This window comes from Gorilla gorilla, chromosome 14, assembly GCF_029281585.2.
Source record: "Gorilla gorilla gorilla isolate KB3781 chromosome 14, NHGRI_mGorGor1-v2.1_pri, whole genome shotgun sequence".
NCBI lineage: Eukaryota > Metazoa > Chordata > Mammalia > Primates > Hominidae > Gorilla > Gorilla gorilla.
In genome coordinates this window covers 43,050,009-43,075,981 of record NC_073238.2, presented here as the reverse complement: position 1 = coordinate 43,075,981, position 25,973 = coordinate 43,050,009, and the positions used below count along the sequence as shown (strand labels likewise).

At 42.8% G+C, this 25,973-nt stretch overlaps 1 protein-coding gene and 1 long non-coding RNA gene across 2 annotated transcripts; one reads left to right on the top strand and one right to left on the bottom strand.

Moving 5' to 3' along the window:
• Positions 1-23,862, top strand: LOC115930424 (lanosterol 14-alpha demethylase-like). Its single transcript, XM_063697236.1, has 3 exons — positions 1-137; positions 6,069-6,186; positions 21,436-23,862. Exon 3 carries the CDS (start codon positions 21,852-21,854, stop codon positions 23,145-23,147), a length of 1,296 nt encoding a protein of 431 aa, XP_063553306.1. The 5' UTR covers positions 1-137; positions 6,069-6,186; positions 21,436-21,851; the 3' UTR covers positions 23,148-23,862.
• On the bottom strand, positions 3,649-25,622 carry LOC129526188 (uncharacterized). The gene is made up of 3 exons (XR_008670803.2): positions 25,375-25,622; positions 21,031-21,165; positions 3,649-3,763 (listed from the first exon to the last, which is right to left on the bottom strand). It is a non-coding gene; the product is annotated as an uncharacterized lncRNA (long non-coding RNA).
• Positions 25,623-25,973: the final 351 nt, after the last annotated feature.

Here is a 25,973-nt window from a genome sequence, read left to right as displayed (position 1 = left end):
GGAAGTCTGGACTATGTCCTGCTTGAGTACATTCATTTGGGCTACTCTCGTGCCTGTGTCTGAGGGATTCAGTAGAATGCCGAGAGATGCCACCGGGGGAGAAAGCTGATGTGACCCATTCTCTGTTTTTTTAAAAGGTATGAACCATCATGCTTTACCTTAAAACGCTAATGTTCAATAGCAGAGTGGCTTAATTTGAAAGTTAAGTTTTATTGTGCTATGGGAAATGTCATCATGATGTATGTGTTAATTATGTCTCATCTGCTTTGAGAATTTAAATGAAGTAGGTAAATAGATGTTGTACTCAAACTCAAGGAGGTTGCATTTAAAAAGATACTTTGGGGCCAGGCATGGTGGCTCAGTCTGTAATCCCAGCACTTTGGGAGGCTGAGGCAGGGGGATTGCTTGAGCCCAGGAGTTGGGAGACCAGTCTGGGCAACATAGCAAGATCTCATCTCTACAAAAAAAATTAAAAAATTAGCTGGGCATAGCAGCATGTGCCTGTATTCCTAGACGCTTGGGAGGCTGAGATGGGAGGATCACCTGAGCCCACGAGATTGAGGCTGTGGCGAGCTGTGATCGTGCCACTGCACTCCAGCCTGGGCCACAGAGCAAGAACCTGCCAAAAAAAAAAAAAAGATACTTTGCTTTTCATTAGCATTTACTTCTTAACCTCAAGAATCTCCACTCGGCCCTCAAAAGATAAAATTGCTAATGATGGGGTTCAAGACACACTACCCCAAAACATACTACCCCAAAACATGGCACCTTGGCATTGGAGACAACAGCAACAGGAAGGTCCTTCTCACCTTCCTCTCGCTCTTCTCCCCTGAAGCAGGCCATAGCACCAGCAAAAGCATCTCAGGCCTTCCCCTGAAGGCAGACCTAAGACTGTTATTCAAGAGGTGACCTCCCTCTACCCAGGCAAAAGAACATCCTTATCTCTGAAGACACAGGACCACAGAGAGGAATCTGAACAGACTCTGCCGAGTTCCCCTCGCACTGCGTTACATCCAGACCATACTTGTTTTTTATTCAGTTGTACTTCTCCACGACTATCTACTTCTTCATCAAAATGAACATAAAAAATACACAGGTCTACTAGTTTCTTTGGGTCTTCGTTTCCTCATAAAGTCTCCTGCATCATGTAAAACTTATATCAAACATACTTAGATGCTTTTCTCTTATTGATCTGTCTTTTCTTCTTATAAGGGCCTCAGCCATAATGGGAAGGAAAAATATTCCTTTTCCCCTACAGTACAGTTGACGTGAATGTGTGTTTCAATATTACTGATGACATCCCAGAAACTGTGTTCTCTGGAGGGTTCCCAACAGCCTTTAAATAATCCCTAGTAAAACAGTAGAAAGAACATTTCCAGGTGGCAATGGAGCTGGAAGTGATATGACGTTTGTACGTGATGAAATACTCACTTTCTGAAATAAAGAATCTGTGAAGAGAGGAATTATGACTAGTATTTACATCAACTTTTCATAAACATCCCCAAATTCCAGGCACAAGACAAAAGGCATGACTCATCTCACAGTAGGCGCTGTGGCCAGGGAAGTGGCCCTCATGGAGATTGCTTCCCTAATGCCTGAGAATGGCTCTGGTGAGATCTGTAGGAAGCTGATAATAGGGTATTTCACTTGAGTATCACCAGTCAAAATCTGGTTTTTCATCAAGAGCACTTCCTCAGCTAAAAATGTCATGCTTCCAGACCTCGATCTGATTTTTTTGGTAGATCATGACTGAAAAGACTGAAGACTTAATGAAACAATATGGATGATTGCAATCTTTTAATTTCTGTGTCTTTTGAATACACATGAGATTATCCTGATGACTGTGGCTTGAGTTCTCCTATGTGCTGGAGCTTTAGGGGGCCAGGAAGTTCCTCTCCCCTTCCTATCCCTCTTCCCCTCAGCTAATAATGTCCAGAACCCCACCTGCAGGAGGCCTTCCTGTGGGTGAATGCGGTAGTGCCTATAGGAGCTTGTTTAAAAGCCACACTTCAGGCCGTGCACAGTGGCTCATGCTTGTAATCCCAGCACTTTGGGAAGCCAAGGCAGGAGGATCGCTTGAAGCTGGGATTCAAGACCAGCCTGGGCAACATAGTGAGACCCAATCTCTACAAAAATTTAAAAATTAGCCAGGCATGGTGGCATACACCTGTAGTCCCAGGAGGCTGAGGCAGGAGGATTGTTTGCACCCAGGAGTTGGAGGCTACAGTGAGCAGTCATGGCACCACTGCACTCCAGCCTGGGCAACAGAGTGAGACCCTGTATCTCACACACACACACACAAACACACACACACACACACACACACACACACACACAATCACACTTTCTGACCCCAGTCTCAGGGGTCCTACTTGGTCTGAGGTGGGGTTAGGAGTCTGCATTTTTATAAGCACCCACCCCTCCAGATGATTCTGAGGAGTGATTTTCAGAATAAGTTTAGAGAAACACTGACTAAACCTAGTTAATTCCTCATGTTTAAAAAAAATTGTATTAAAAACAGAAATTAGGTGTAAGGTGAGGAGAAAGGGGAACCCTTGTACAATGCTGGCGTGAATGTAAAATAGTGCAGCCGCTATGGAAATCAGTATGGCAGTTCCTCAAAAAGTTAAATATAAAATTACCATATGATTCAGAAATTCCACTTCTGGGTGTACATCCAAAAGACTTGAAAGCAGGGACTCGAAGAGACAGTTGCACACTCATGTTCCTAGCAGCATTATTCACAATAGCCAAGAGGTAGAAGCAACCCAAGGGCCCACTGACAGGATGAGTGGAGAAACAAAATGTGGTCCATCCATGCAATGGAACATGATTCAACCTTAAAAAGGAAGGAAAGTTTGGCCGGGTGCGGTGGTTCATGGCTGTAATTCCAGCACTTTGGGAGGCCAAGGTGGGTTGACCTCCTCACCTGAGGTCGGGAGTTTGAGACCAGCCTGATTCAGAGACGTGGTGACACTCTGTCTCTACTAAAAATACAAAAATTAGCTGGGTGTGGTGGTGCGTGCCTATAATCCCAGCTACTCGGGAGGCTGAGGCAGGAGAATCGCTTGAACCCAGGAGGTGGAGGTTGCAGTGAGCCAAGATCGCGCCACTGCGCTCCAGCCTGGGCGACAAGAGCGAAACTCCATTTCAAAAAAAAAAAAAGGAAGGAAATTCTGGCACATGCTACAACATGCATGACCCTTGAGGACATTATGCTACGTGTAGTAAGCCAGTCACAAAAGGATAAATACTGTATGATTCCACTTATATGAGGTACCTAGAATGGTCAACTTCACACATAGAGAAAGTAGAATGGTGGTTGCCAGGGGCTTTGGGGAGGAGAGAATAGGGAGCTGTTCAATGGGCACAGAGTTTCAGTGTGGGGAATTACAAAGAGTTCTGGAGACGGCTGGTGGTGGTTGCACAAGAATGTGAATGTATTCAATGCCACTCAACTATTCACTTAAAAAATGTTTAAGACGATAAACTTTGTTCTGTGTGTTTTACCACGATTTTAAAAAATAATTTAAAAAACTATTCAATACCCCTTAAAGGGAAAGGACATTACACAAAAAATAAATTATTATCTCTGTGACTGTTTTTCAGGTAGGAGATGGAAAAATACTAGTAAAAACTCACTTTTAAGGCTGGGTGCAGTGGTTCACGCCTATAATTTCAGCACTTTGGGAGGCTAAGTCAGGCGGATTGCTTGAGCACAAGAGTTCAAGACCATCCTGGACAACACGGTGAAATTCCATCTCTATAAAAAAATACAAAAATTAGCTGAGCATGGTGGCATGCGCCTGTAATCCCAGCTACTCAGGAGGCTGAGGCGGGAAGATCACTTGAGCCTGGGAGGCCAAGGTTGCAGTGAGCCAATATCACATCACTGCACTCCAGCCTGGGCCTGGGCAACAGAGTGAGACCCTGCCTATTTAAAACAAACAAACAAACAAACAAACAAACAAACAAACACTCTAGGATTCATAGACGTTAAAAAAACTTTCTCAAGGTCAGACATGGTATAGCCAGGATCTGAATCCAGGCAGCTGACTCCATGGCTCCTCCACAGCTGTCCCCTCTGCCCACTGTCATTCATTTCTGTTTGGGTGTAAGGACTAATAAAAAGAGAGTGTGATGCAGACTCTGATGTTTCAGGTTTGGGTTCCTGAAAGACAGGGTTTCAGTTTACAAAAGTGGGACATTCAGGGGAGGATGCTGCTGTGAAGTGGAAGGGGAAGAGATAGAAGGTTCCATTTTTGAATTTGTTCATCTGACTGACAGAAGACAGCAGTCTGTTGGAAATGCTGGCCTGGCATTCATGGGAGGGGTGGATTTGGGAGCTGTTGCTGGGCTAATTAGTAAGAGCAATAAGTGGGTAAGCTCAGCAGGGAAAGAAAGGAGGAAAAGAGGCAGAAAAGGGGGAAGTGAGAGGAGCCCAGAGCCAAAGCCAGAAGCTGGGGAAATGCCCACACTGTGTTCAGTAAGCAGACAGAGAGAGGAGCCAGCCTGGAAGACAGAAGCAGCAGGTGCACCCTGAATGCCCAAGACGAGCCTGAGGGGCTCTTACTGTGGCAAACTGCAATGTCTTGGGCTCTGAGTACAGATTAGCATATGTAGATCATGTTTCAGGCCCATAGTTCTGGAATCTCTGTGACAGCTATGTGAGGTCAGCAGAGAAGTGTCATCATTTCCATTTTACTAAGAAGTCAGCAACCACAATACTGGTCAATTTCTCAAGGTCATACACCAACACTACGTCCATATCTTCCAAGTCCAGATTCCCACTCCCTGAGGAAGAGAGCGAGGAGTGGGAGAGGGAGCCACGTGTAGGCAACAGGGGATGCATCACAAGTAGACACACATACAAAAAAATCGTAAAACCAATGGTACTAGCGATTCTACACAAAATGCACCTTCCTGAGAAATCTTTTTGTGGTGTAAGTTCTAAACAATTGCTGCAGTTATTGGTGAGTTTTACTAGTACATATGTAAGTTTCCAATTAACACACTTGAATTACTTATTCTCTCATAATCATCGTCTTACACTTACAGAAGTTACTCTGGAGAATCCTGAGTGATTCTGGCTTACCAGGACTCATCCACAGAAAGGTGTTTTCAGAATAAATTGGTAACAATTTGGAATCACTCAAGTTTGCTTCCGGCCCATTACCTGGCTCCAACCCTGTGGTACCATCTGCTACTCTGTTTAAAATGCTGGGTGCAGTGGCTCACGCCTGTAATCCCAGCACTTTGGGAGGCCAAGGCAGGTGGATCTCTTGAGGTCAGGAGTTTGAGACCTGCCTGGCCAACATGGTGAAACCCCGTCTCTACTAAAAATACAAAAATTAGCCAGGCATGGTGGCGGGTGCCTGTAATCCCAGCTACTCGGGAGGCTGAGACACGACAATCCCTTGAACCTGGGAGGTGGAGGTTGCAGGGAGCCAAAATGGTGCCCCTGCACTCCAGCCTGGGCCATAGAGTTGAGACTAAGGCAGATTTGAAATAAATGAGGAGAGCGCAGTGATTGTGAAGATGAAGAAGCAGAACTTGCAATACTTTGATTTTATCATTTTATGTGATGACTTGTGTGATGGTTAATATTGAGTGTCAACCTGATTGGATTGAAGGATGCAAAGTATTGATCCTGGGTGTGTATGTGTGGGTGTTGCCAAAGGAGATTAACATTTGAGTCAATGGGCTGGGAAAGGCAGACCCACCCTCAGTCTGGGTGGGCACAGCCTAATCAGCTGCCAGTAGAGCCAGAATAAAAGCAGGCGAAAGAACGTGGAAGGACTAGACTGGCTTAGCCTCCTAGCCTATGTCTTTCTCCTGTGCTGGATGCTTCCTGCCCTCAAACATCGGACTCCAAGTTCTTCAACTATGGGACTTGGACTGGCTTCATGCTCCTTAGCTTGCAGACTGCCTATTGTGGGACCTCACCTTGTAATCATGGGAGTCAATATTCTTTAATAAACTCTCCTTTATACATACATCTATTCTGTTATTTCTGTCCCTCTAGAGAACCCTAACACAGTTGGAATTTTTTTTTTTTTTTGAAACAGAGTTTCACTCTGTCACCCCGGCTGGAGTGCAATGACATGATCATAACTCACTGCAGCCTTGACCTCCTGAGCTGAAGTGATTCTCCCACCTCAGCCTCCTCAGTATCTGGGACTACAGGTATGTACCATTATGCTTGGCTTTAGGAAAAAAAAAAAATTGTAGAGATAGGATCTCACTACGCTGTCAAGTCTGGCCTTGAATTCCTGGCCTCAAGCAATCCTCCCACCTCAGCCTCCCAAAGTGCTGGCATTACGGGTGTGAGCCACCTCACCCAGCTGGAACTTTTTGTGTGCTTAAAATGTAAAAGAGTGAAACTGAGTGCCACCTATGAAGTGTGATTTTTTGGTTTGGCAATTGCAATTTTAGTTTATATCTGAAATATTTTACTAAACTTAAATAATATCTCTAAAATTAAAATGTATCATTTTAAATTGAGAGAATAATGATTATTACTGATTATTACATGACCAGTAGTGGAAGTAATTTTGTGTGTAGAAAACACCTGGTGTTAAATACTCTGAGTACACCACTGCATGCCCAAGCTGGAGCCCAGCCCTCAGGGGACTCTGGCCCTGGTGAATAGCAGCCGCCACCACAGCTCTACACCTTCTCCCTTTTACTTTCCACTCAGTTTGCAGATTCCCAGCGAGGAGGTGGCATAGCTGTCAGAGATCCCAAGCACCTCAAGATTTTCTCTATCACCTCTCTCTTTTTACTTTGAGAGTGCACAAGGCTTTAGAAAGTGAAAAGTAGCTTCTCCTCTCAACAGGATAGAGATCCCTATTCTGGGATGGTTAAGAAAATCCCAAGGTCTAAGGGGAGAAGTAGATTTTGGAGAAGTGATTGTCCCAAGGAGCTCACACAAGTAGTTACCCAGTTTGTTTAATGTAGCTTAAAACTAGCAATTAAGGAAACAGATCACTTCAAATTCAACATTAAACGATGTCTGGCTGGGTGCAATTGTTCACACTTGTAATCCCAGCACTTTGAGAAGGCCAGGTGGGGGGATCGCTTGAGGCCAGGAATTAAAGACAAGCATGGGTGACAGAGTGAGACCCCGTCTCTACCAAAAAAAACCAAAACAAAACAAAAACACGATTATTCTCAATCATCATTTGATTTTATAGATGTAAATAGACATTATATAAATACACATGTAGAACCAGATAAATACGCATATATAAAAGATGTAGCTGTGGCCGGGCACAGTGGCTCACGCCTGTAATCCCAGCACTTTGGGAGGCTGAGGCAGGTGGATCACGAGGTCAGGAGTTTGAGACCAGCCTGGCCAACATGGTGAAACCCCATCTATACTAAAAATACAAAAATTAGCTGGCACGGAGGCATGCATCTGTAATCCCAGCTACTCAAGAGGCTGAGGCAGGAGAATCGTTTGAACCTGGGAGGCGGAGGTTGCAGTGAGCCAAGATCACGCCATTTCACTCCAGCCTGGGTGACAGGGCAAGACTCCATCTCAAAAAAAAAAAAGATGTAGTTATTAAATATATGTATGTGTATATATACGAAAGATGTAGTATTAACATTGTGTATGTGGAGACATGCATAAATTGATGAGCATATGTGTATGTACATGAAACTGTAAATTTCAAAGAAAACTATAGTATAGGGACATGAATGTCAATTGATGAGCTCCTTCACCTGAGGTAGAGAGCAGTGGCACAATCACAGCTCACTGCAACCTTGAGCTTTTGGGCTCAAGCAGTCTTCCCGCCTCAGCCTTCCAAGTCGCCGGGATTACAGGTGCATGCCACCATGCCAGGCTAATTTTTTAAAAAAAATTTTGTAGAGACAAGATCTTGTTATGTTGTCCAGCTGGTCTCAGAACTCCTGGCTTCAACCGGTCCTCCAGCCTTGGCCTCCCAAAGTGCTGGGATTGTAGGTGTGAGCCACTGTGCCTAGCCTAGGCTCTATTTTCATTAGGCATCATTTAATGAATGGCTTGCACTCATACCTTCTCACAGAATTTACTACAAAGTGCAGAAAAGTCTACTTTCCCCTAGATGTTAAAAAGTACCCACCTTCCAAAAAAAAATTAAAATCACTTCTTGAATGACTTTCAAATGAATAAACTTTTTCTAAAAGAAAAAAAATAGGCTAGGCAGTGGCTCATGTCTGTAATGAGCACTTTGGGAGGCCGAGGCAGGATCACCTGAGGTCAGGAGCTCGAGACCAGCCTGGCCAACATGGTGAAACCCCGTTTCTATTAAAAATACAAAAAATTGGCCAGGTGCGGTGGCAGGCATCTGTAATTTTAGCTACTCGGGAGGCTGAGGCAGGAGAATCGCTTGAACCCAGGAGATGGAGGTTGTAGTGAGCCAAGATGGCGCCATTGCACTCCAGCCTGGCAACAAGAGCGAAATTGTCTCAAAAAAAAAAAAAAAAAAAGAAAAGAAAAAGAAAAGGAAAGAAAGAAAGAAAGAAAGAAAGAAAAAAACTTTTTTTTTTTTTTGAGACGGAGTCTTGTTCTGTCTCCCAGGCTGGAGTGCAGTGGCACCATCTTGGCTCACTGCAAGCTCCGCCCCCTGGGTTCAAGCGATTCTCCTGCCTGAGCCTCCCGAGTAGCTGGGACTACAGGCACCCGCCACCATGCCCTGATAATTTTTGTATTTTTTTAGTAGAGACGGGGTTTCACCGTGTTAGCTGGGATGGTCTTGATCTCCTGACCTCGTGATCTGCCCGCTTCAGCCTCCCAAAGTGCTCGGATTACAGGTGTGAGCCACCTTGCCTGGCCAAAAATAACTTTTAATAACAAAGGACATACAGACAAATGTAAGTCATGAAAAAGAATTGGATGTATTTTGAAATTATTTTCAACAGAGTATAAAATTGTCAAAGGTGTATGTCGAGTACATTACAAAGATCCAGACACTACCTAGGGAATACTAGGGAAGGTTTGTGTTAACTTCTAAAGCAGTGCAAGTGGATTAAAGGCATCTAAGTCAATGCAGCATGCCAAAGGAGGGTTCTGAACCTGCTAATACATCACCAATCAGCCAGTCTTGAGTTTGCTGGACAAATCTAGTTCATACTTCAAATCCCATGCCAGAATTGTAGTTACTTTAGGGAATCCTAAAGTGAAAGGATAATTTATAGTCTCTGTGGGATCTCTTTAAGTTTTAAGTTGACTTCCAAGCATGTAGCCCAACTCAGCCCAAATCACACTTAGTGCTAGTAAGAAGCCCCAGTGGACTTCTAGAACATCCCCATACCCTAAAGCCGTAACCCTTGACAAAAACAAGAGAAAGTGATGGTAGGTTCATGCAAACTGGCATTGCCCAGTGACAGCCTCCAGAGTTTTGGCTTCAGAACTGTCTCAGAATTCATACCAAGTACAAGATATGGTCTTGTATTAGGCTTCATATAAATCTCTGCCTGAAGCTTAATTCTCCTTTGACATTTCACTGTAGATAACACTCCCAGAGAAGAGTAGAGACACAATGTATGCTGCTGAGCTGTGGTCCCCCTAGGAGCTGACAGAAGGCAGGAGATGGATTCTGCAGCTAAATCTTGGTGTTTTTCCTCTATGTGGTTTTGAGGAGGTTTTCTTCTAAATCTTTGAGAGCTTCCTGTACTCATTATCTAAGTTACATATTTGGCTCAATGTGATTTTTTTTAAGGACATAGGACTCCTAGAGGAAACGAGACAGACATAAATATGCTAACATTTTTTTGAGGCTATAGGTTCCGTGAAAAATAGCAGTTGCTGGTACAAATGGAACAACTGGGAGTTGTGTTACTCCTTTTTGTATGAATATCACAAACATAGTCTTTATGTTTACCCCATATCTGTTTCTGAAGAGCTCAAAAGACTTTTTCAATTTGTAAGAGGTTTCCGCCCCCCAGTCCACACTAAGATTGGTGTGGGAAACCTCGCTCCAAGGCAGCTGGAGATGCAGTCTTCTCCTGCGTTTCACTCAAGGCTAAGTCTTGCAGAGTCAGAACAAATGATTACAGGTCCTTATCTGATGTCAATGGTGAGAGATTCCCATGGCTCAGGTTCCCCTGGGTCACAAGACCTGGACTTCACTTTGATTTCCAGAAGCAAGGCTGCCATCATCAGGTCCTCTCTAAAATGGCCAATGGCCTCCCTCTGCGCATGTCTCCAGTGACAATGACAAGTTTCTGTTTAATATAATTCACCTCTCTATCTGTTTTGCAATCACTTTAGAGCAAGGATTTTTTGTCTACCTTTTTTTGTATTTCATGGTAGAGTATCCAGCAGAGAATAGATGCTCGATAAAGAGTAAATTCTCAATGAAATTCACTCCATTGGCTCATGCCTGTAATCCCAACACTTTTGAAAGCTGAGGCAGGAGGATCACTCAAGGCCAGGAGTTTGAGACCAGCCTGGGCAACATTGCAAGACCTTGTCTCTACTTTAAGAAAAAAGAAAAAGAAAAAAATTCAGTTCATTGTCATTTTCATTTCTGCAATGAAATGAAAATTGTGATGACCCCAAATCTTCTTAGTTTGTACAAGAAAGGTAAGCAGGTTGAAAGTGAAACTGTTTGGGGCTTCTGGAAGCTTGGGAAAGAAGCTAAATTTGGCCTGAGAACAACAGAATTGGGCACATGACATGTAATTTTTGCTTTTATTTGAGCCTCTAAGCCCTCTGACTATTTAAGGAAGAACTATCAGGTGACAGTGAGTTAGAACAGGCAAGTCCTATAAAAAGGGCCTATGAAAACGTCTATTCAGACCCCTTAATCTCCACCCAAATACCCTCCAGTATGGGTCACTTTTTAAGTTTTGTACTTCAAAGAAGCTGTAATGGTAAGAGGCACCTTCTTGATACGCTGCCAAAATGTTCTTCCCCGGAAGAGAAATATGGAAAGGTAGAGGGCGTGTCACAGGTCTGGTTCCTAGGAAGCCCAGAAGCCCACTCCAAGATGGAGATACGGGCACAGGAAGTGCACTGAGGAGGCCCTGGGGCGGACACCTGAGAGGAGTGAAGGCCACAGGAGAAGCAGCAACAACCAAGGCCTCAGGGGGCCTCCAGGGAGCTCTGGGGCCATTATGGCCCTTTGGAGTTATTTTCTCATACTCCTGGAGGCTGAAAGTTCAAGATCAAGGTGTCAGTAGGTTTGATTTCTGCTGAGGCTTGCAAATGTCTACTTTGACTTGCAGGGATGTCTTGTCTTTTCACTGTCCTCTTTCCCTCTGTGCACACGAGCCCCTGGTGTCTCTTCCCTTTTTTTTTCTTTTGTTTTTCTTGTTTGTTTGTTTTGTTTTGTTTTCGAAACAGAGTCTTGCTCTGTCACCCAGGCTGGAGTGCAGTGGCACAATCTCGGCTCACTGAAACCTCCACCTCCCGGGTTCAAGAGATTCTTGCGCCTCAGCCTCTCAAGTAGCTGGGACTACAGGCGTATGCTACTACACCTAGCTAATTTTTGTATGTTTAGTAGAGATGGGGTTTCATATATGTTGGCCAGGCTGTTCTCAAACTCCTGACCTCAAGTGATCTGCCTGCCTTGGCTTCCCAAAGTGCTGGGATTACAGGTGTGAGCCAACATGCCAGCCTGCCTTCTTCTTCTTATGAGGACATCCAGTCCTCTCGAATTAGGACCTACTCTAAAGACCTCATTTAATCTTAGTAACCTCTTTAAAGGCCCTTCTCCAAGTATTTCTGTCACATTTGAGGTAAGCTCTTAAACCAGTGCATTTTGGGGAACAATTCAGTCCATAACTGTATGTTACATTACCTAGTGTCATTTTCAGGACTTAATACCATAACATTTTGGAGTTGGATGAGTTATTAGAAGTGTTCAAATTTACTTTTTCCTCAAACCTAGAATCCCTGGCAAACAGTGCTTAATTCACTGGAGAACTGTACTTTCCCAGTTGGCAAGTCTGGTATATGGGATTGATCATGTATAGCAGGTAAAAGTAGAAGGAGAGGTGGGTGGAGGCAGGGTTAAGCAAGAATACTGAATTCCAAAGCAGAATTGATCTGTAGTAATAAAAGGAGGTTACAGGCTGGGTGCGGTGGCTTACACCTATAATCCTAGCACCTTTGGAGGCCAAGGTGAGGGGATTACTTGAGTCCAGGAGTTCGAGGCCAGACTGGGCAAGATGGTGAGACCCCTGTCTTTACAAAAAATACACAAATTGACCAGGCATGGTGGTGGCATGTGCCTATAGTCCCAGTCCCTGGGGAGGCAGAGGTGGGAGAATTGTTTGAGCCTGGGAGGTCAAGGCTGCAGAGAGCCATGTTCGCACTACTGCGCTCCAGCCTGGGTGACAGCGTAAGACCTTGTCTCAAAAAAAAAAAAATGCTTTTTTTTTTTTTTTGAGATGGAGTCTCACTCTATCGCCCAGGCTGGAGTGCAGTGGCACCATCTCGGCTCACTGCAACTCTGCCTCCCAGATTCACGCCATTCTCCTGCCTCAGCCTCCTGAGTAGCTGGGATTACAGGCGCCCGCCACCACGCCTGGCTAATTTTTCATATTTTTAGTAGAGATGGGGTTTCACTGTGTTAGCCAGAATGGTCTCGATCTCCTGACCTCGTGATCCACCCGCCTTGGCCTCCCATAGTGCTGGGATTACAGGCATGAGCCACCATGCCTGGCTTTTTTTTTCTGTTTAAATTAAAGGAGGCTACAGAAAAGTCAATGACAATGAGAGTAGAAACTGATGGCACATTAAATGCAGAGCCCAGAATGGTCAGCATAGCCCTGAGCTAGGCGCAGGGACCCCAAGGGCATCTTAACTCCACTCCCAACAATGGCTTTCCCGGGGGTGTATCCTCCACTCCCAGGAAATGTGTGGAATAATTAAATAGTTGCGTTAAGGATAATGAATAGGCTGTGCAAGAAATTATAGGATATAGATGAGGAGGAGGGTGAGCTCTCTCTTTTTTTTGAGACAGGATTTCACTCTGACACCCAGGCTGAAGTGCAGTGGCACAATCTTGGCTCGCTGCAGCCTTGACCTCCCTGGCCTCAGATGGTCCTCCCATCTTAGCCTTGTGGGTAACTGGGACTACAGGCACATGCACCATGCCTGGCTAATTTTCTTTTTTTTTTTTTTTTAGAGAGATTGGGTTTCACCATGTTACTCCAGGCTGGTCTCGAACTCCTGGCCTCAAACAACCTGCCTGCCTCGGTCTCCCAAAGGGCTGGGATTACAGACATGAACCACCGCTCCTACCGCTCCTGCTCCCCTCTTAAATATAATTTCTCTTCCAAACCTGGACACTCCTTTAATTCCCTATCCAAATGGAATGACTCCTATAAATCCGGCTCTGTAGGGGATGCTGGGAGTGGTGCCCTGAGACTTTTTTCAGGGCTGAAGCCTCATTTCCCAGCTGCTGGGAGTGTGGGCCTTAGGGCTCTCAGCCGAGTTGGCCTACAGGCACTCCCCCATGGAAGAGAGCTGCCTCATCCAAGCTTATGCCCTCTTCCTGGGCAGTGTCTCCCCTCTCCTTCCTGCCCTCATTGGTTTCCTTGCCTTTCCTCCAGCATGCTAGGTGCACATCCACACAGGCCATACCTTCACTGGTCTGTTTCCTGGAATGCTCTCCCAGCTATCTGGATGGCAAACTGCCTGGCTTCCGGCAAGTCTCTGCTCAAGCTTCTCTCCTCAGCGAGAGCTGCCCTAGTCAACTGCATACTCCTACAGCCCGCCCACTCCAACCCACCCCAGCATGCCCATCCTTCAGGTCCTTTTTTGACTTTTTTTTCCCCTAACCTTTTTTTTTTTTTCTTAAGAGATGGGGTCTCACTATTTTGCCCAGGCTGGTGTCAAACTCCTGGCCTCAGGCAATCCTCCCACTTCAGCCTCCAAAGTCTCTGGGATTACAAGTGTGAGCCACCTGCTCAGCTACTTCTAACCTTTTGGTGTGCTGTCTCCGTTCCCTAGAAGGTACCCTCACAAGGCAGAAGTCTGTTTTGTCCATAGATGTGTTCTAAGTGCATAGTTGGTACTCAAGAAATCTTTGTTACTCAAGAAATTTTTCATCAGCTAAAGGAGGGATATAATTTCAGTCTTTAGATGATCTAACTCTCTGACATCAGAAAGAGTCATGATGAAGAAAATGTGGTGGTCTTCCTTAGATACTAGAAATTTTATACTGTCTCAGAGAATTCTTCCTGAATCTCAAGTTTCAATGCTGTAAAAGCAGTGGCATAATGCGTAGCATATTTGACAACCATACCAAATCGTTCTTCCATGCCTCCTTGGCTGTAAACAACAAAACTATTTTCAGTAATTACTAAAAATAATTTTATTGTTATACTTAATTTTATGCTTGTTTGCTTGATTCCTTCTTGAGTTTAAAGCAACTAATAAAAATAATAAATTTTTACCAAAGAAAAATATTAAGTCCAGCCCACATTCATGAGAGTGGAATTGGAAGGGAAGAGTATGGAAAAATTTCTATATATATTTTTAAACTACCGCACACAGCAATTATTTAGAACTAACAGATTTGGTGAGGGTGCTTATTTTATTCACAGATGTTGTTTAGAACTGCTGGCCCAAGTAGACAATAAAAAGCAGAGGATCCTTTAGTCATTTTTATTACGTTTATACATCCTTTACAGACAATTGCCTCTTGTTGTCTGTACCTGGGCAGAACACTCCTGCTTCCCTGCCCTTAGTAAACCATCAAATAAGAAAGAAAGCAGATATAGAAGATGTAGGGTATTATGGTTGAATCATGGTCCTTAAAAAAGTATGATGAAGTCCTAACTCCCAGTATCTTAGACTATGACCTCATTTGAAAAATTTGCAAAATAGTGTCATTACAGGATATGAGTGAAGATGAGGTCATACTGGACCTCATTGGATTGGAGTGGGCCCCAATCCAATATGACTGGTGTCTTTATAAGAGGGGCACAGAGACCCAGACACACAGAGAGAATAGCCTATGATGATGGAGGCAGAGATTGGAGTGATGCTACAAGCCAGAGGATGTCAAGGATTGCCAGCAGCCACCAGAAGCTAAGAGAAGCCCATGGAATAGATTCTCCCTCAGACTCTCCAGAAGGAACCAACCCTGGTGACACTTGATTCCTGTCTTCTGGCCTGCAGAACTGAAGGGAATACATTTCTGCTGTGTAGGTCACCCAGCTTGTGGTACTTTGTTACCACAGCCCTAGGAAACTGACTCTCGAGTCTTCAGGAAAATCCAACATAGCCATAGCTTGTGGAACACTAGATAGGGAATACTGTGGGATAGCAGATTATCTGGGGAAGGAAATTTTTTTTAAAAGAAAAAGACAGCCAGGTGTCGTGGTTCACGCCCATAATCCTAGCACTTTAGGAGGCCCAGGCAGGAGAATCACTTGGGCTCAGGAATTTGAAACCAGCCTGGACAACATAGTGAGATCTTGTCTCTATTTATTTTAAAACGAATGAAATAAATAAATAAAATAACTTTTTTTTTTTGAGACGGAGTCTCACTCTGTCACCCAGGCTGGAGTGCAGTGGCGCCATCTCAGCTCACTGCAAGCTCTGCCTCACAGGTTCACGCCATTCTCCTGCCTCAGCCTGCTGAGTAGCTGGGACTATAGGCACCCGCCACCACACCCGGCTAATTTTTTGTATTTTTAGTAGAGACGGGGTTTCACCATGTTAGCCAGGATGGTCTCGATCTCCTGACCTCGTGATCCACTCGCCTCGGCCTCCCAAAGTGCTGGGATTACAGGCACGAGCCACCACGCCTGGCCAAATAAAATAATTTTTAAAAAGAAAAGAAAAATTGGAGCGTTTTGCTTAGTTGTGTTCTGAATACTTGCAGATTCTTTTTCTTTTTTTTCCTTTTCTTACAAGTTCCATGGCAGGAAATACTTGTAGATTCCACTCTGATTACCTACAGCTTTCCTGCATATTGCAAAACTATCTATCATCAGGGCTGCAGGGAGAATGAAATAAACTGAACCATAATTGATCAGAATTGGAATGAATGCTGACCAGACAAATTCCATCTCCCCTCATTTAAAGATAACCAAGTGCGCAGTTCTCCCTCCCTGAGCTGGTGACTGTCCTGTTTTCATAACCCTGGGCAGTGCAGTGACCTTGAGGACACCAGTGGTAAAAACTGAGTAGCATGGGAGCAGCTGTAGGAGTGGAAAGATAAGAGAGGGCAGTTTACCTTCCTGCAGCATGAGCAGCAATCTGAGCTCCTCTTTCTCAAAACTTCTCAAGCTTCTTAACTGCCTCCTTAAACTGCTCCTTAAAAACTCCACTTTCTGGCTGCACGCGGCGGGTCACGCCTGTAATCCCAGCACTTTGGGAGGCCGAGGTGCGCAGATCACCTGAGGCTGGGAGTTTGAGACCAGCCTGACCAACATGGAGAAACCCCATCTCTACTAAAAATACAAAATTAGCTGGGTGTGGTGGCGCATGCCTGTAATCCCAGCTATTTGGGAGACTGAGACAGGAGAATCGCTTGAACCTGGGAGGCAGAAGTTGTGGTGAGCCAAGATCGCTCCATTGCACTCCAGCCTGGGCAACAAGACTGAAACTCCGTCACAAAAACAAACAAACAAACAAACAAAACTCCACTTTCTGTTAGGAAAACAAAGGTGGACAGATGGGTGGTAGCAGGGCCTGGGTTCCAGGGAGGACCCCATCCTAGGGCACAGGCCTAGGTCAGGGCAATGTGTTCCGTGGAGGATAACACAGTCATTTCACCTGTGGCTTGTGTTTTCTTATGGGTAGGGTGAGAGGGCTGGACTAGCAGATTTCCACATGCCGTGAGTCTTACTGATTTCTGAGTCTGGTTTTAAATAGATTGATCCAGGCAGTACAAAAGCTCCCCTCAGTTCCTCCCTGTACTTCAGAACAGTTATTTCTCCATTCTTGACTCTACTTTTCTAGATAAAGGACTCTTGACTGCTAGTGAGTAGTTAACATCCACCATCCTCTTATCTTGGGCTACCTATGGCAGTCCCAGAAGGTCACTTTGCCATGTGGTTACTGATTCAACATTAAAGCTTGTAGAACCACTTGGAAAATATCAACCTTTGAGAAGTTCTAGGTTTTAGGAAACTAAAGCTTTTTAACAAATAGCAATGACTTTGCATGTAATTGTTCTATTGTTTTCCTCTCTTATTTCTTTTTAGTTAAACTTTTTCTGGTTATAAATTAATACATATTCATTACTAAAAATGTGGACAATATAGAAAGTCATACTGTCTATGGTATTTAATATGCAAACAAAAATTGTTAATAATCCTACCCCTCAGAGACAATTGTTAGTAACATTTGATATATTACTTAATAGGCTTTTTTCTATGCATTTATATGTGTATTTATTTTTTAAAAATTAGGATGGGCTATGCCAAATATGTTTTGTTGCCTTTTTTTCACTCAATATCATGACCTGAAAATTTTTCCTTATAATTAAATATTCTACGAAAATAATATAATGGCCTTTCTCAACATAAAACTATATGTATGCACTGTTCCTCTATTATCATATATATATATATATATACACACACACACATATCTTCTTTTTTCCATGTCACAGAACACATGGTTTTTATATATATAGTTATAGTTATATCTTGGTATATATTTAGATTTTTTCAAATTACAAACAACCAGATAAAAATCTAAATAGCTAAATTGCTATGAAAATTTCTATTATTTCATCAGTAAGACTTGCTGAGCAGACAATGTATAACGATTTTAGTGTATATTGTTAAATTATGATTCTGAAAAAAGTTTTACCAATTCACTTTTTACTGGCAATATATGACACTTTGTTCATTTTACTTCAGGCTGGCCAAATGAATATATATGTTCACATATATATGTATATATATACACACATATAGTTTTGTTTTGTTTTGTTTGAGAGATGGGGTCTCGCTATGTTTCCCAGACTAGTCTGGAACTCCTGGCCTTAAGCGATCCTCTTGCCTCAGCCTCCCAAGTAGTTGGGATTATAGGCACAAACTACTGTAATTTAAGCTCATTTTATCTTAAAAACAAACTATTTGCTCATTTTGAACATGAAAGATTATACCTTAATTGTTATCCTGGTATGTGTTTATTTGATTACTAGTGAGGTTGGACATTTTTGTCCCTCTTTCTGGTTGAGAATGAAATTTCAGATAGAATTACAATTAGTCTGGGAGTGACACATTTTAGATTGGTTTTATGAATAAAACCTTTTCCATTTCTGTTATTACATATCATATTTCAATATTGTTTGTCATGATAGTTTGCTGAATGTTCTGGTACACATGTATTTTAAGTGATTCAGCCAGACAGAGCTTATTGTCATAAACTCAGCTTCTTAAAAAAATAAATGCATCAAACAATTATTCTCTGTGGTTCCCAAGGGTAGATTAGGTGTATAATTCCATAATTTGGGGGTACTGAACAAAACCACCTCATTTCATCCATTTGACTAAGATTTCCTGCATGCCAGCCCCAATTCTAGATATGACACAGTCATACAAGAGTCAGCCATGGTCCCTGCATGCACAGAGATTCATTGTAGTACAGGGCACAGATGACCAAAAAAGGCAAACATACAAAAATATAAAACAATATAGAATGTGAAGTGTTAAAAAAAAATCAAACAAGAAATTATCGAGCTAGAGAATAGCACTTTCCTGCTTTGGGTGTGACAGTCAGAGAATACTTTAAGGTGACATTTCAGCTACACCTAAAGGAAGGGAGGGAGCAGTGTGGCAATCCTGACGTGGGAGGGATTTTGGCGGGCCGAGGGTGCAGAAGAGATGTGGCCAGATCCTTAGGGGTCTTTCAGGTCATAGTGAGGAGGTTGAGTGTTACTCTGAATTCAATGGGGAAGCCATTGATGGTTTCAGAAGAAGATCAAGTTGTATTGCCCAGGTAGGAAACAGTGCAGCAATGCAAGTGAGAAACAGTGGTGGCTTAGGATAAGGGTAAGGAGCTGGAGCTGGAGGTGGAAACAGGTGGGCTAACCTTCTAAACAAGGGCTATATTGTGAAGTCACATGCATGGGAATTTAATTTACTTGCTGGCTTTAAACCCTTTCTTCCTGCTATTCCCAAGCCTGTTAAGGTTGGACTGACTCTTCTGCAGGGGAAATGTCAATTTGGCCTGGTGGCCGGCTTGTCGTTTATAATTTCTCAAAGATAGTATGAGGTGTGTCTGATTAAGCAAGAGTGAGATTCAAATCCACACATTATTGAATACCCACCAATTGCCATCCCCTGTTCTAGGAGCTTTTACCTGCTGCTATAGGAAATAAGCCAAATTTAAGTCACTACACAGATAAATCAAATTAGAGCTTCCATCCTACTGCTTGTAAGAAATGCCTTCTTCATTCTCTGAGCTCTTCCTTCCTTGAAAAGTAAAATCCTCCAGCTGCTTACTTAGTCCAAATGAGGTAGTCCTGTTTACTATCGTTACGCAGAAAAGAAACTGAGAAGTCTAGTCACTCTGCCTAAGGTTCCAACCACTGCTCTGGTGAGGCTGGTACCAGAAACAAGATGTTCAGCTCCCAGGCATAAAGGTTGTGGCAATGGGTACTCCACACCATAGGACACTGGGTTCCTGGTTACAACTCTAGTGACAGATAGTTGCATTTACAGTTAATCAGCCATTTCTCTTGACAAACCCCACGGTCCAAGGTGGTAGACCAGGTTGTGATGCAATCACATGACTCTGTTCCTCACTGACCCTCCCCCAGGATAAGACACCACCACCAACTCCACCACCACTGTCACCACCAACAAGGTGGATTCCTCCTTAAGGGCTGTTACTGTACATTTCTGACAACTGAGACTTCTTAGGACCATCCCAGGCCTTCAGAAGTGTTGTAATAACTTGAGACCTTAGAGGGAAAGGGTAAGGAGTTCTGATTTACAAGGGAACTCCTTGATCGCTTTGCATTTTGTTCACCTCTTCAACAACTTTCAAATGCCACTCAGCAATAGACCAATAGCAAGACAGAGCCCATCACCTTAGCCAAGCCAAAAAAGAGATGTTCAGTCTGAATGCTAAAAAACCAGGGATGTACTTTCCTTACAGCCACACACCTGAAAAAGGTATAGATAATACTAGTTATATTTATGATGTAAAATATTTGCAATGCATTTAATGACCAAAAAGTCAGGGATGAGTCCTAAGTCTCCATATCTGTTAACTGGACAGGTGATGTCACTGACTGAAACAAAGATTATAAGAGGGTATCAGATGTATGAGGAAGATGAGATCTGCTTTGTACATTTAAAGTATACAGTTTTATGGGGTTTGGGTTTTTTTTTTTTTTTGCTTTTGTTAATACAAATAAAAGGAAGTTCTGGGTGTCAAGTTCAAGAGAAGAGGGTGGGCTTGAGATAAGAGATTTGGAAATGGTCAGCATATTTGTGGTAGCTGAGTCATAAGTGTATATGAAATTGACTGGGAAAAGGTCGGAGCTGAGATAGAGCCTGAGGCACAGCACCATCTGAGAAGCAAGCTCACAGAGGAATCCGAGACGGAGCTCTCAGGGTAGCAGGAAGACAATCAGGTTATGGAACCCAAAGGGAGAAAACATTTCCAGAAGGAGGAATCTGTCTCACAGTATCCAAAGCAACAGAGGTCAAGAAAGACAAGGCTGACATCAGGTTATGAAATTCTCAAGTAGATAAGACCTACTGAGGCCTATTTTGGAAACTTATTAACCAAGGTCATATGATTAGATCATATTTCCCTTCCACAATTTGTGCTTAGAGTTGTATCACATTACTCTTATCAGAGCCATTTTGACAATCATCTACTAAGCAGAAATTGGTATAATTGAGGTCTTTTCATCACATCTTACTTTGCTGATTTGATCAGAAGTAAACAAGCCACTTTCTTCTTGAAACCAACAAAATCTCATAGCTACTCTATTCCACTTTGGCTTTTGCCATTTGACCATGGCACTGCCCAGCACAGTATGTGTTCTTCTGAGTTCAGTATGTCTATTTGTGTGTAAGGCAATGCCTTCAGTCTCCCAACCATACCTCTTATTGGAATACGATGGAAACTTCTCTTGAACAGCATGATATGACATTGTTTGGTCTTCACTTAGTTTGGGCGTATCATTTACATATTTACTCCACATCTTTTCTCATTAGTCTGACTTCATTTAGGTACAGCTGCTTGGAGCCAATGTGATCATAAGCAAAAATACAAATATAAACACAAATAAAATGTCAGTACTTGATTACAAGACAATTCATAATATGCTAACATTAAAATTTATAGGTCATTTAAATGAAAACATAAAATTTCAAAATCCTGGAGACCCCTCTCCCGAAGAATACACCTCTTGATCTACGTTTCAGAAACACGGCCAGGGAGATTATGTCTGGTGAATGGCCACTGCTCCTTGCACACTTGCTTTTATTTTTGATTTCTTCTCTCAGGGTCTTTGAAGGAAGAAGGCTGGAGTGGGAACCTGTGAGGAGCAACAATAGCTGTGGAGAAACGGGAGTGACAGGTCTTGATGGTTTCCATGTAGCTGGTTTTAGAATTGCTTTTACTCCACAGTGCCCAACAGAGTGACAACTAACAGTCAAGGCTTCTTCGATACATACTCAAGCACTTAATATTACTTGAAAAAAAAAAAAGGCTTCCATAATGACTGTTGTCGTTTAGTAGCAGACCTGGGGGCCGGAGCCGCCTGTGGACGACCATCCGCCAGCTTCTCTCGCTCCGTCGATTAGGAGGAGTGGTGGCGACCTCGGCCTTCAGTGTCTCCGACGGAGTGAAATGGCGGCGGCGGCGGGGATGATGTTGCTGGGTTTGCTGCAGGCAGGGTGGGTCGGTGCTGGGCCAGGCGATGGAGAAGGTGACAGGCGGCAACCTCTTGTCCATGCTGCTGATCGCCTGCACCTTCACCCTCAGCCTGGTCTACCTGTTCCGTCTGGCCGCCAGCCACTTGGTCCAGCTGCCCGCAGGGGCGAAAAGTCCTCCATACGTTTTCTCCCCAGTTCCATTCCCTGGGCATGCCATAGCATTTGGGAAAAGTCCAGTTGAATTTCTAGAAAATGCATATGAGAAGTATGGACCTGTATTTAGTTTTACCATGGTAGGCAAGACATTTACTTACCTTCTGGGGAGTGATGCTGCTGCGCTGCTTTTTAATAGTAAAAATGAAGACCTGAATGCAGAAGATGTCTACAGTCACCTGACAACACCTGTGTTTGGGAAGGGAGTTGCATACGATGTGCCTAATCCAGTTTTCTTGGAGCAGAAGAAAATCTTAAAAAGTGGCCTTAACATAGCCCACTTTAAACAGCATGTTTCTATAATTGAAAAAGAAACAAAGGAATACTTTCAGAGTTGGGGAGAAAGTGGAGAAAAAAATGTGTTTGAAGCTCTTTCTGAGCTCATAATTTTAACAGCTACCCACTGTTTGCATGGAAAGGAAATCAGAAGTCAACTCAATGAAAAGGTAGCACAGCTGTATGCAGATTTGGATGGAGGTTTCAGCCATGCAGCCTGGCTCTTACCAGGTTGGCTGCCTTTGCCTAGTTTCAGATGCAGGGACAGAGCTCATCGGGAAATCAAGGATATTTTCTATAAGGCAATCCAGAAACGCAGACAGTCTCAAGAAAAAATTGATGACATTCTCCAAACTTTACTAGATGCTACATACAAGGATGGGCGTCCTTTGACTGATGATGAAGTAGCAGGGATGCTTATTGGATTACTCTTGGCAGGGCAGCATTCATCCTCAACTACTAGTGCTTGGATGGACTTCTTTTTGGCCAGAGACAAAACACTTCAAGAAAAATGTTATTTAGAACAGAAAACAGTCTGTGGAGAGAATCTGCCTCCTTTAACTTATGACCAGCTCAAGGATCTAAATTTACTTGATCGCTGTATAAAAGAAATATTAAGACTTAGACCTCCTATAATGATCATGATGAGAATGGCCAGAACTCCTCAGACTGTGGTAGGGTGTACCATTCCTCCAGGACATCAGGTGTGTGTTTCTCCCACTGTCAATCAAAGACTTAAAGACTCATGGGTAGAACGCCTGGACTTTAATCCTGATCGCTACTTACAGGATAACCCAGCATCAGGGGAAAAGTTTGCCTATGTGCCATTTGGAGCTGGGTGTCATCGTTGAATTGGGGAAAATTTTGCCTATGTTCAAATTAAGACAATTTGGTCCAGTATGCTTCGTTTATATGAATTTGATCTCATTGATGGATACTTTCCCATCGTGAGTTATACAACTATGATTCACACCCCTGAAAACCCAGTTATCCATTACAAACGAAGATCAAAATGAAAAAGGTTGCAAGGAACCAATATATGTGATCATCACTGTAAGCCACAAAGGCATTTGAAGAGAATGAAGTGTACAAAACAACTCTTGTAGTGTACTGTTTTTTTTTGAGTGTGTAATTCTAAAAGCCAGTTTATGATTTAGTATTTTGTTAACTGAATGGTTCTATCAAATATAATAGCATTTGAAACATTTTCTAATAGCTATGATACTTATACATGTGCTTTCAGGAAGTTCATTAGTAAAACAATTGTTCAGGGGGGATCTAGGTAATTGGCAGATTCTAAATAATATAATTTCCAGGTAGTAATTTTAAGAGTACTCTTAGCTCTTGCCAAATAAGTTCAGGGTATTCAAATCTTGGACTAGTCCTGCAAGGTATAAAGAATAAAAATCCCGGTGAGATACTTGGAAACCTCAGGTTATTATTCATCTGGGCAATTATTGTGTGTGTGAGGATGGAAGGGTAGGGAATAATCGAACATCTAAAGCCTTGAATAAGAGAATACTAATTCTTTTGGTATGATGATACTCAGAAATGGAGATGTTGTAGAAAAAAAAATCCTTTGGAATTTTGACTAAAATCACTAAATATAGGAAATTAAGAGATCCGGGACCATATTTGATAAGATTTCCTAAAAATAATGTAATTATTAATGCCAAAAACTGCTCATGTATCTTGATCTAATTACTAAATAATTACATATTTACCTGATAAATATGTATCTAGGTCTACAAGGTCACATTTATGTGGAAGTCCAAAGTCAAGTCCTTAGGGGATAATTTTGTTTTGGCTCAGTTGTTCCCTGCTTCCTCTCTCTCTTTTTTTTTTTTTTTTTTTTGAGATGGAGTCTCGCTCTGTCGCCCAGGCTGGAGTGCAGTGGTGCAGTATCAGCTCACTGCATCCTCCGCCTCCCGGGTTTAAGCAATTCTCTACATCAGCCTCCTGAGTAGTTGGGATTACAGGCACCTGCCACCACGCCTGGCTAATTTTTGTGTTTTTAGTAGAGACAGGGTTTCACTCTTTTGACTAGGCTGGTCTTGAACTCCTGACCTCGTGATCCACCCGCCTCGGCCTCCCAAAGTGCTGGGATTACAGGCATGAGCCACACGCCTGGCCTTCCCTGCTTCCTCTCTAGAATCCAATTAGGGATGTTTGTTACTACTTATGTTGATTAAAACAGTTAACAAACTTTTTTCTTTTTAAAATGTGAGATCAGTGAACTCTGGTTTTAATATAATCTGAAACAAGGTCCTTGGGAGTAATATAATTGGTCACATTCTGTAAAGCACATTCTGTTTAGGAATCAACTTATCTCAAATTATAACTCAGGGCCTAACTATATGAGATGGCTGAAAAAATACCACATCGTCTGTTTTCACTAGATGATGCCAAAATATTTTGCTTTACGTATATTACAGTTCTTTTTAAAACACTGGGAGACTCATGTTAAACTCTAATTGTGAAGGCAGAAACCCTGCTAATTTTTCACATTAAAATTCTCTTTGAAAAAATACAGAAAAAAAAATGACTGTTGTCACCATAGAGATCAGCAGCAGAACTCATTAAGAAGACCTGGCTTTCTTCTTCGTGTGGAAGAGTAGGAATGCAAAGCATGGAAGTATATTGGACATTAATTATTTTTGCCCCATAAGAAAGGACATTTTCAGCAGGGCACGGTGGCCCATGCCTGTAATCCCAGCACTTTGGGAGGCTGAGGTGGGCAGGTCCCCTGAGGTCAGGAGTTCAAGATCATCCTGGTCAACATGGTGAAACCCTGTCTCTACTAAAAATACAAAAATTAGCCGGGCATGGTGGCGCACACTTGTAACCCCAGCTACTCAGGAGGCTGAGGCAGGATAATTGCTTGAACCCGGGAGGCGGAGGTTGCAGTGAGCCAAGATCCTGCAACTGCACTCTGGCCTGGGTGACAGAGCGAGACTCCACCTCAAAAAAAAAAAAAAAAAAAAAAAAAGGACATCTTCTAAGTGCCATTTAGAATAATATAGTACTTAGTACAAAGTACTGCAACTTAAAATATTATGTCTTCCTTGCAAATTGTACCTTACTCATGTTTGTTTATCTTCTTTCCAATATCCATGCTCCATTGTTTGAAACTCATAACAAGTGCTTCATAAATGCTGATTTGAAGAAGCTGGGAAGTAAGATTAAGTGGCAAGTCCAAGGTTACCAGCTACTAAGTATCAGTTAGGACTCAAACCTAAGACGTTTAACTCTGCATTCAGTGACACAACTGTCATTTAAGGAGTGCAGAGGAAGAGAAAGCAGCTCTGACATCCAGGTGCTGGAACTATCAGCTGGGCCTTGGTGTTGCTAAGAACTTTTCTGGACCATGGTGTTCTGTCGAATGAAAACAATTTCACGTAACACCAAAGTCAGACAAGGGCATTCTGTAACCATGATCAAGACAAAAACAAGACCACGTCATAATTTTGTCTGAACACGGACAAAATTTAGGCATTGTCTAAACCACAAAAATGACAAATATGTGTGACTGTTCTTTATCATTCATGGCTTTAGCCTCTGTCTAGTCTTGACTCCTTCTAAATAAGACTTATTAAGATACCCAATCATAGAATTACTGCCATTTCCTGACAGCAGCCAATCCAGAGTAAGGCCTTGCTTTCTTGAACTCTTCCCAA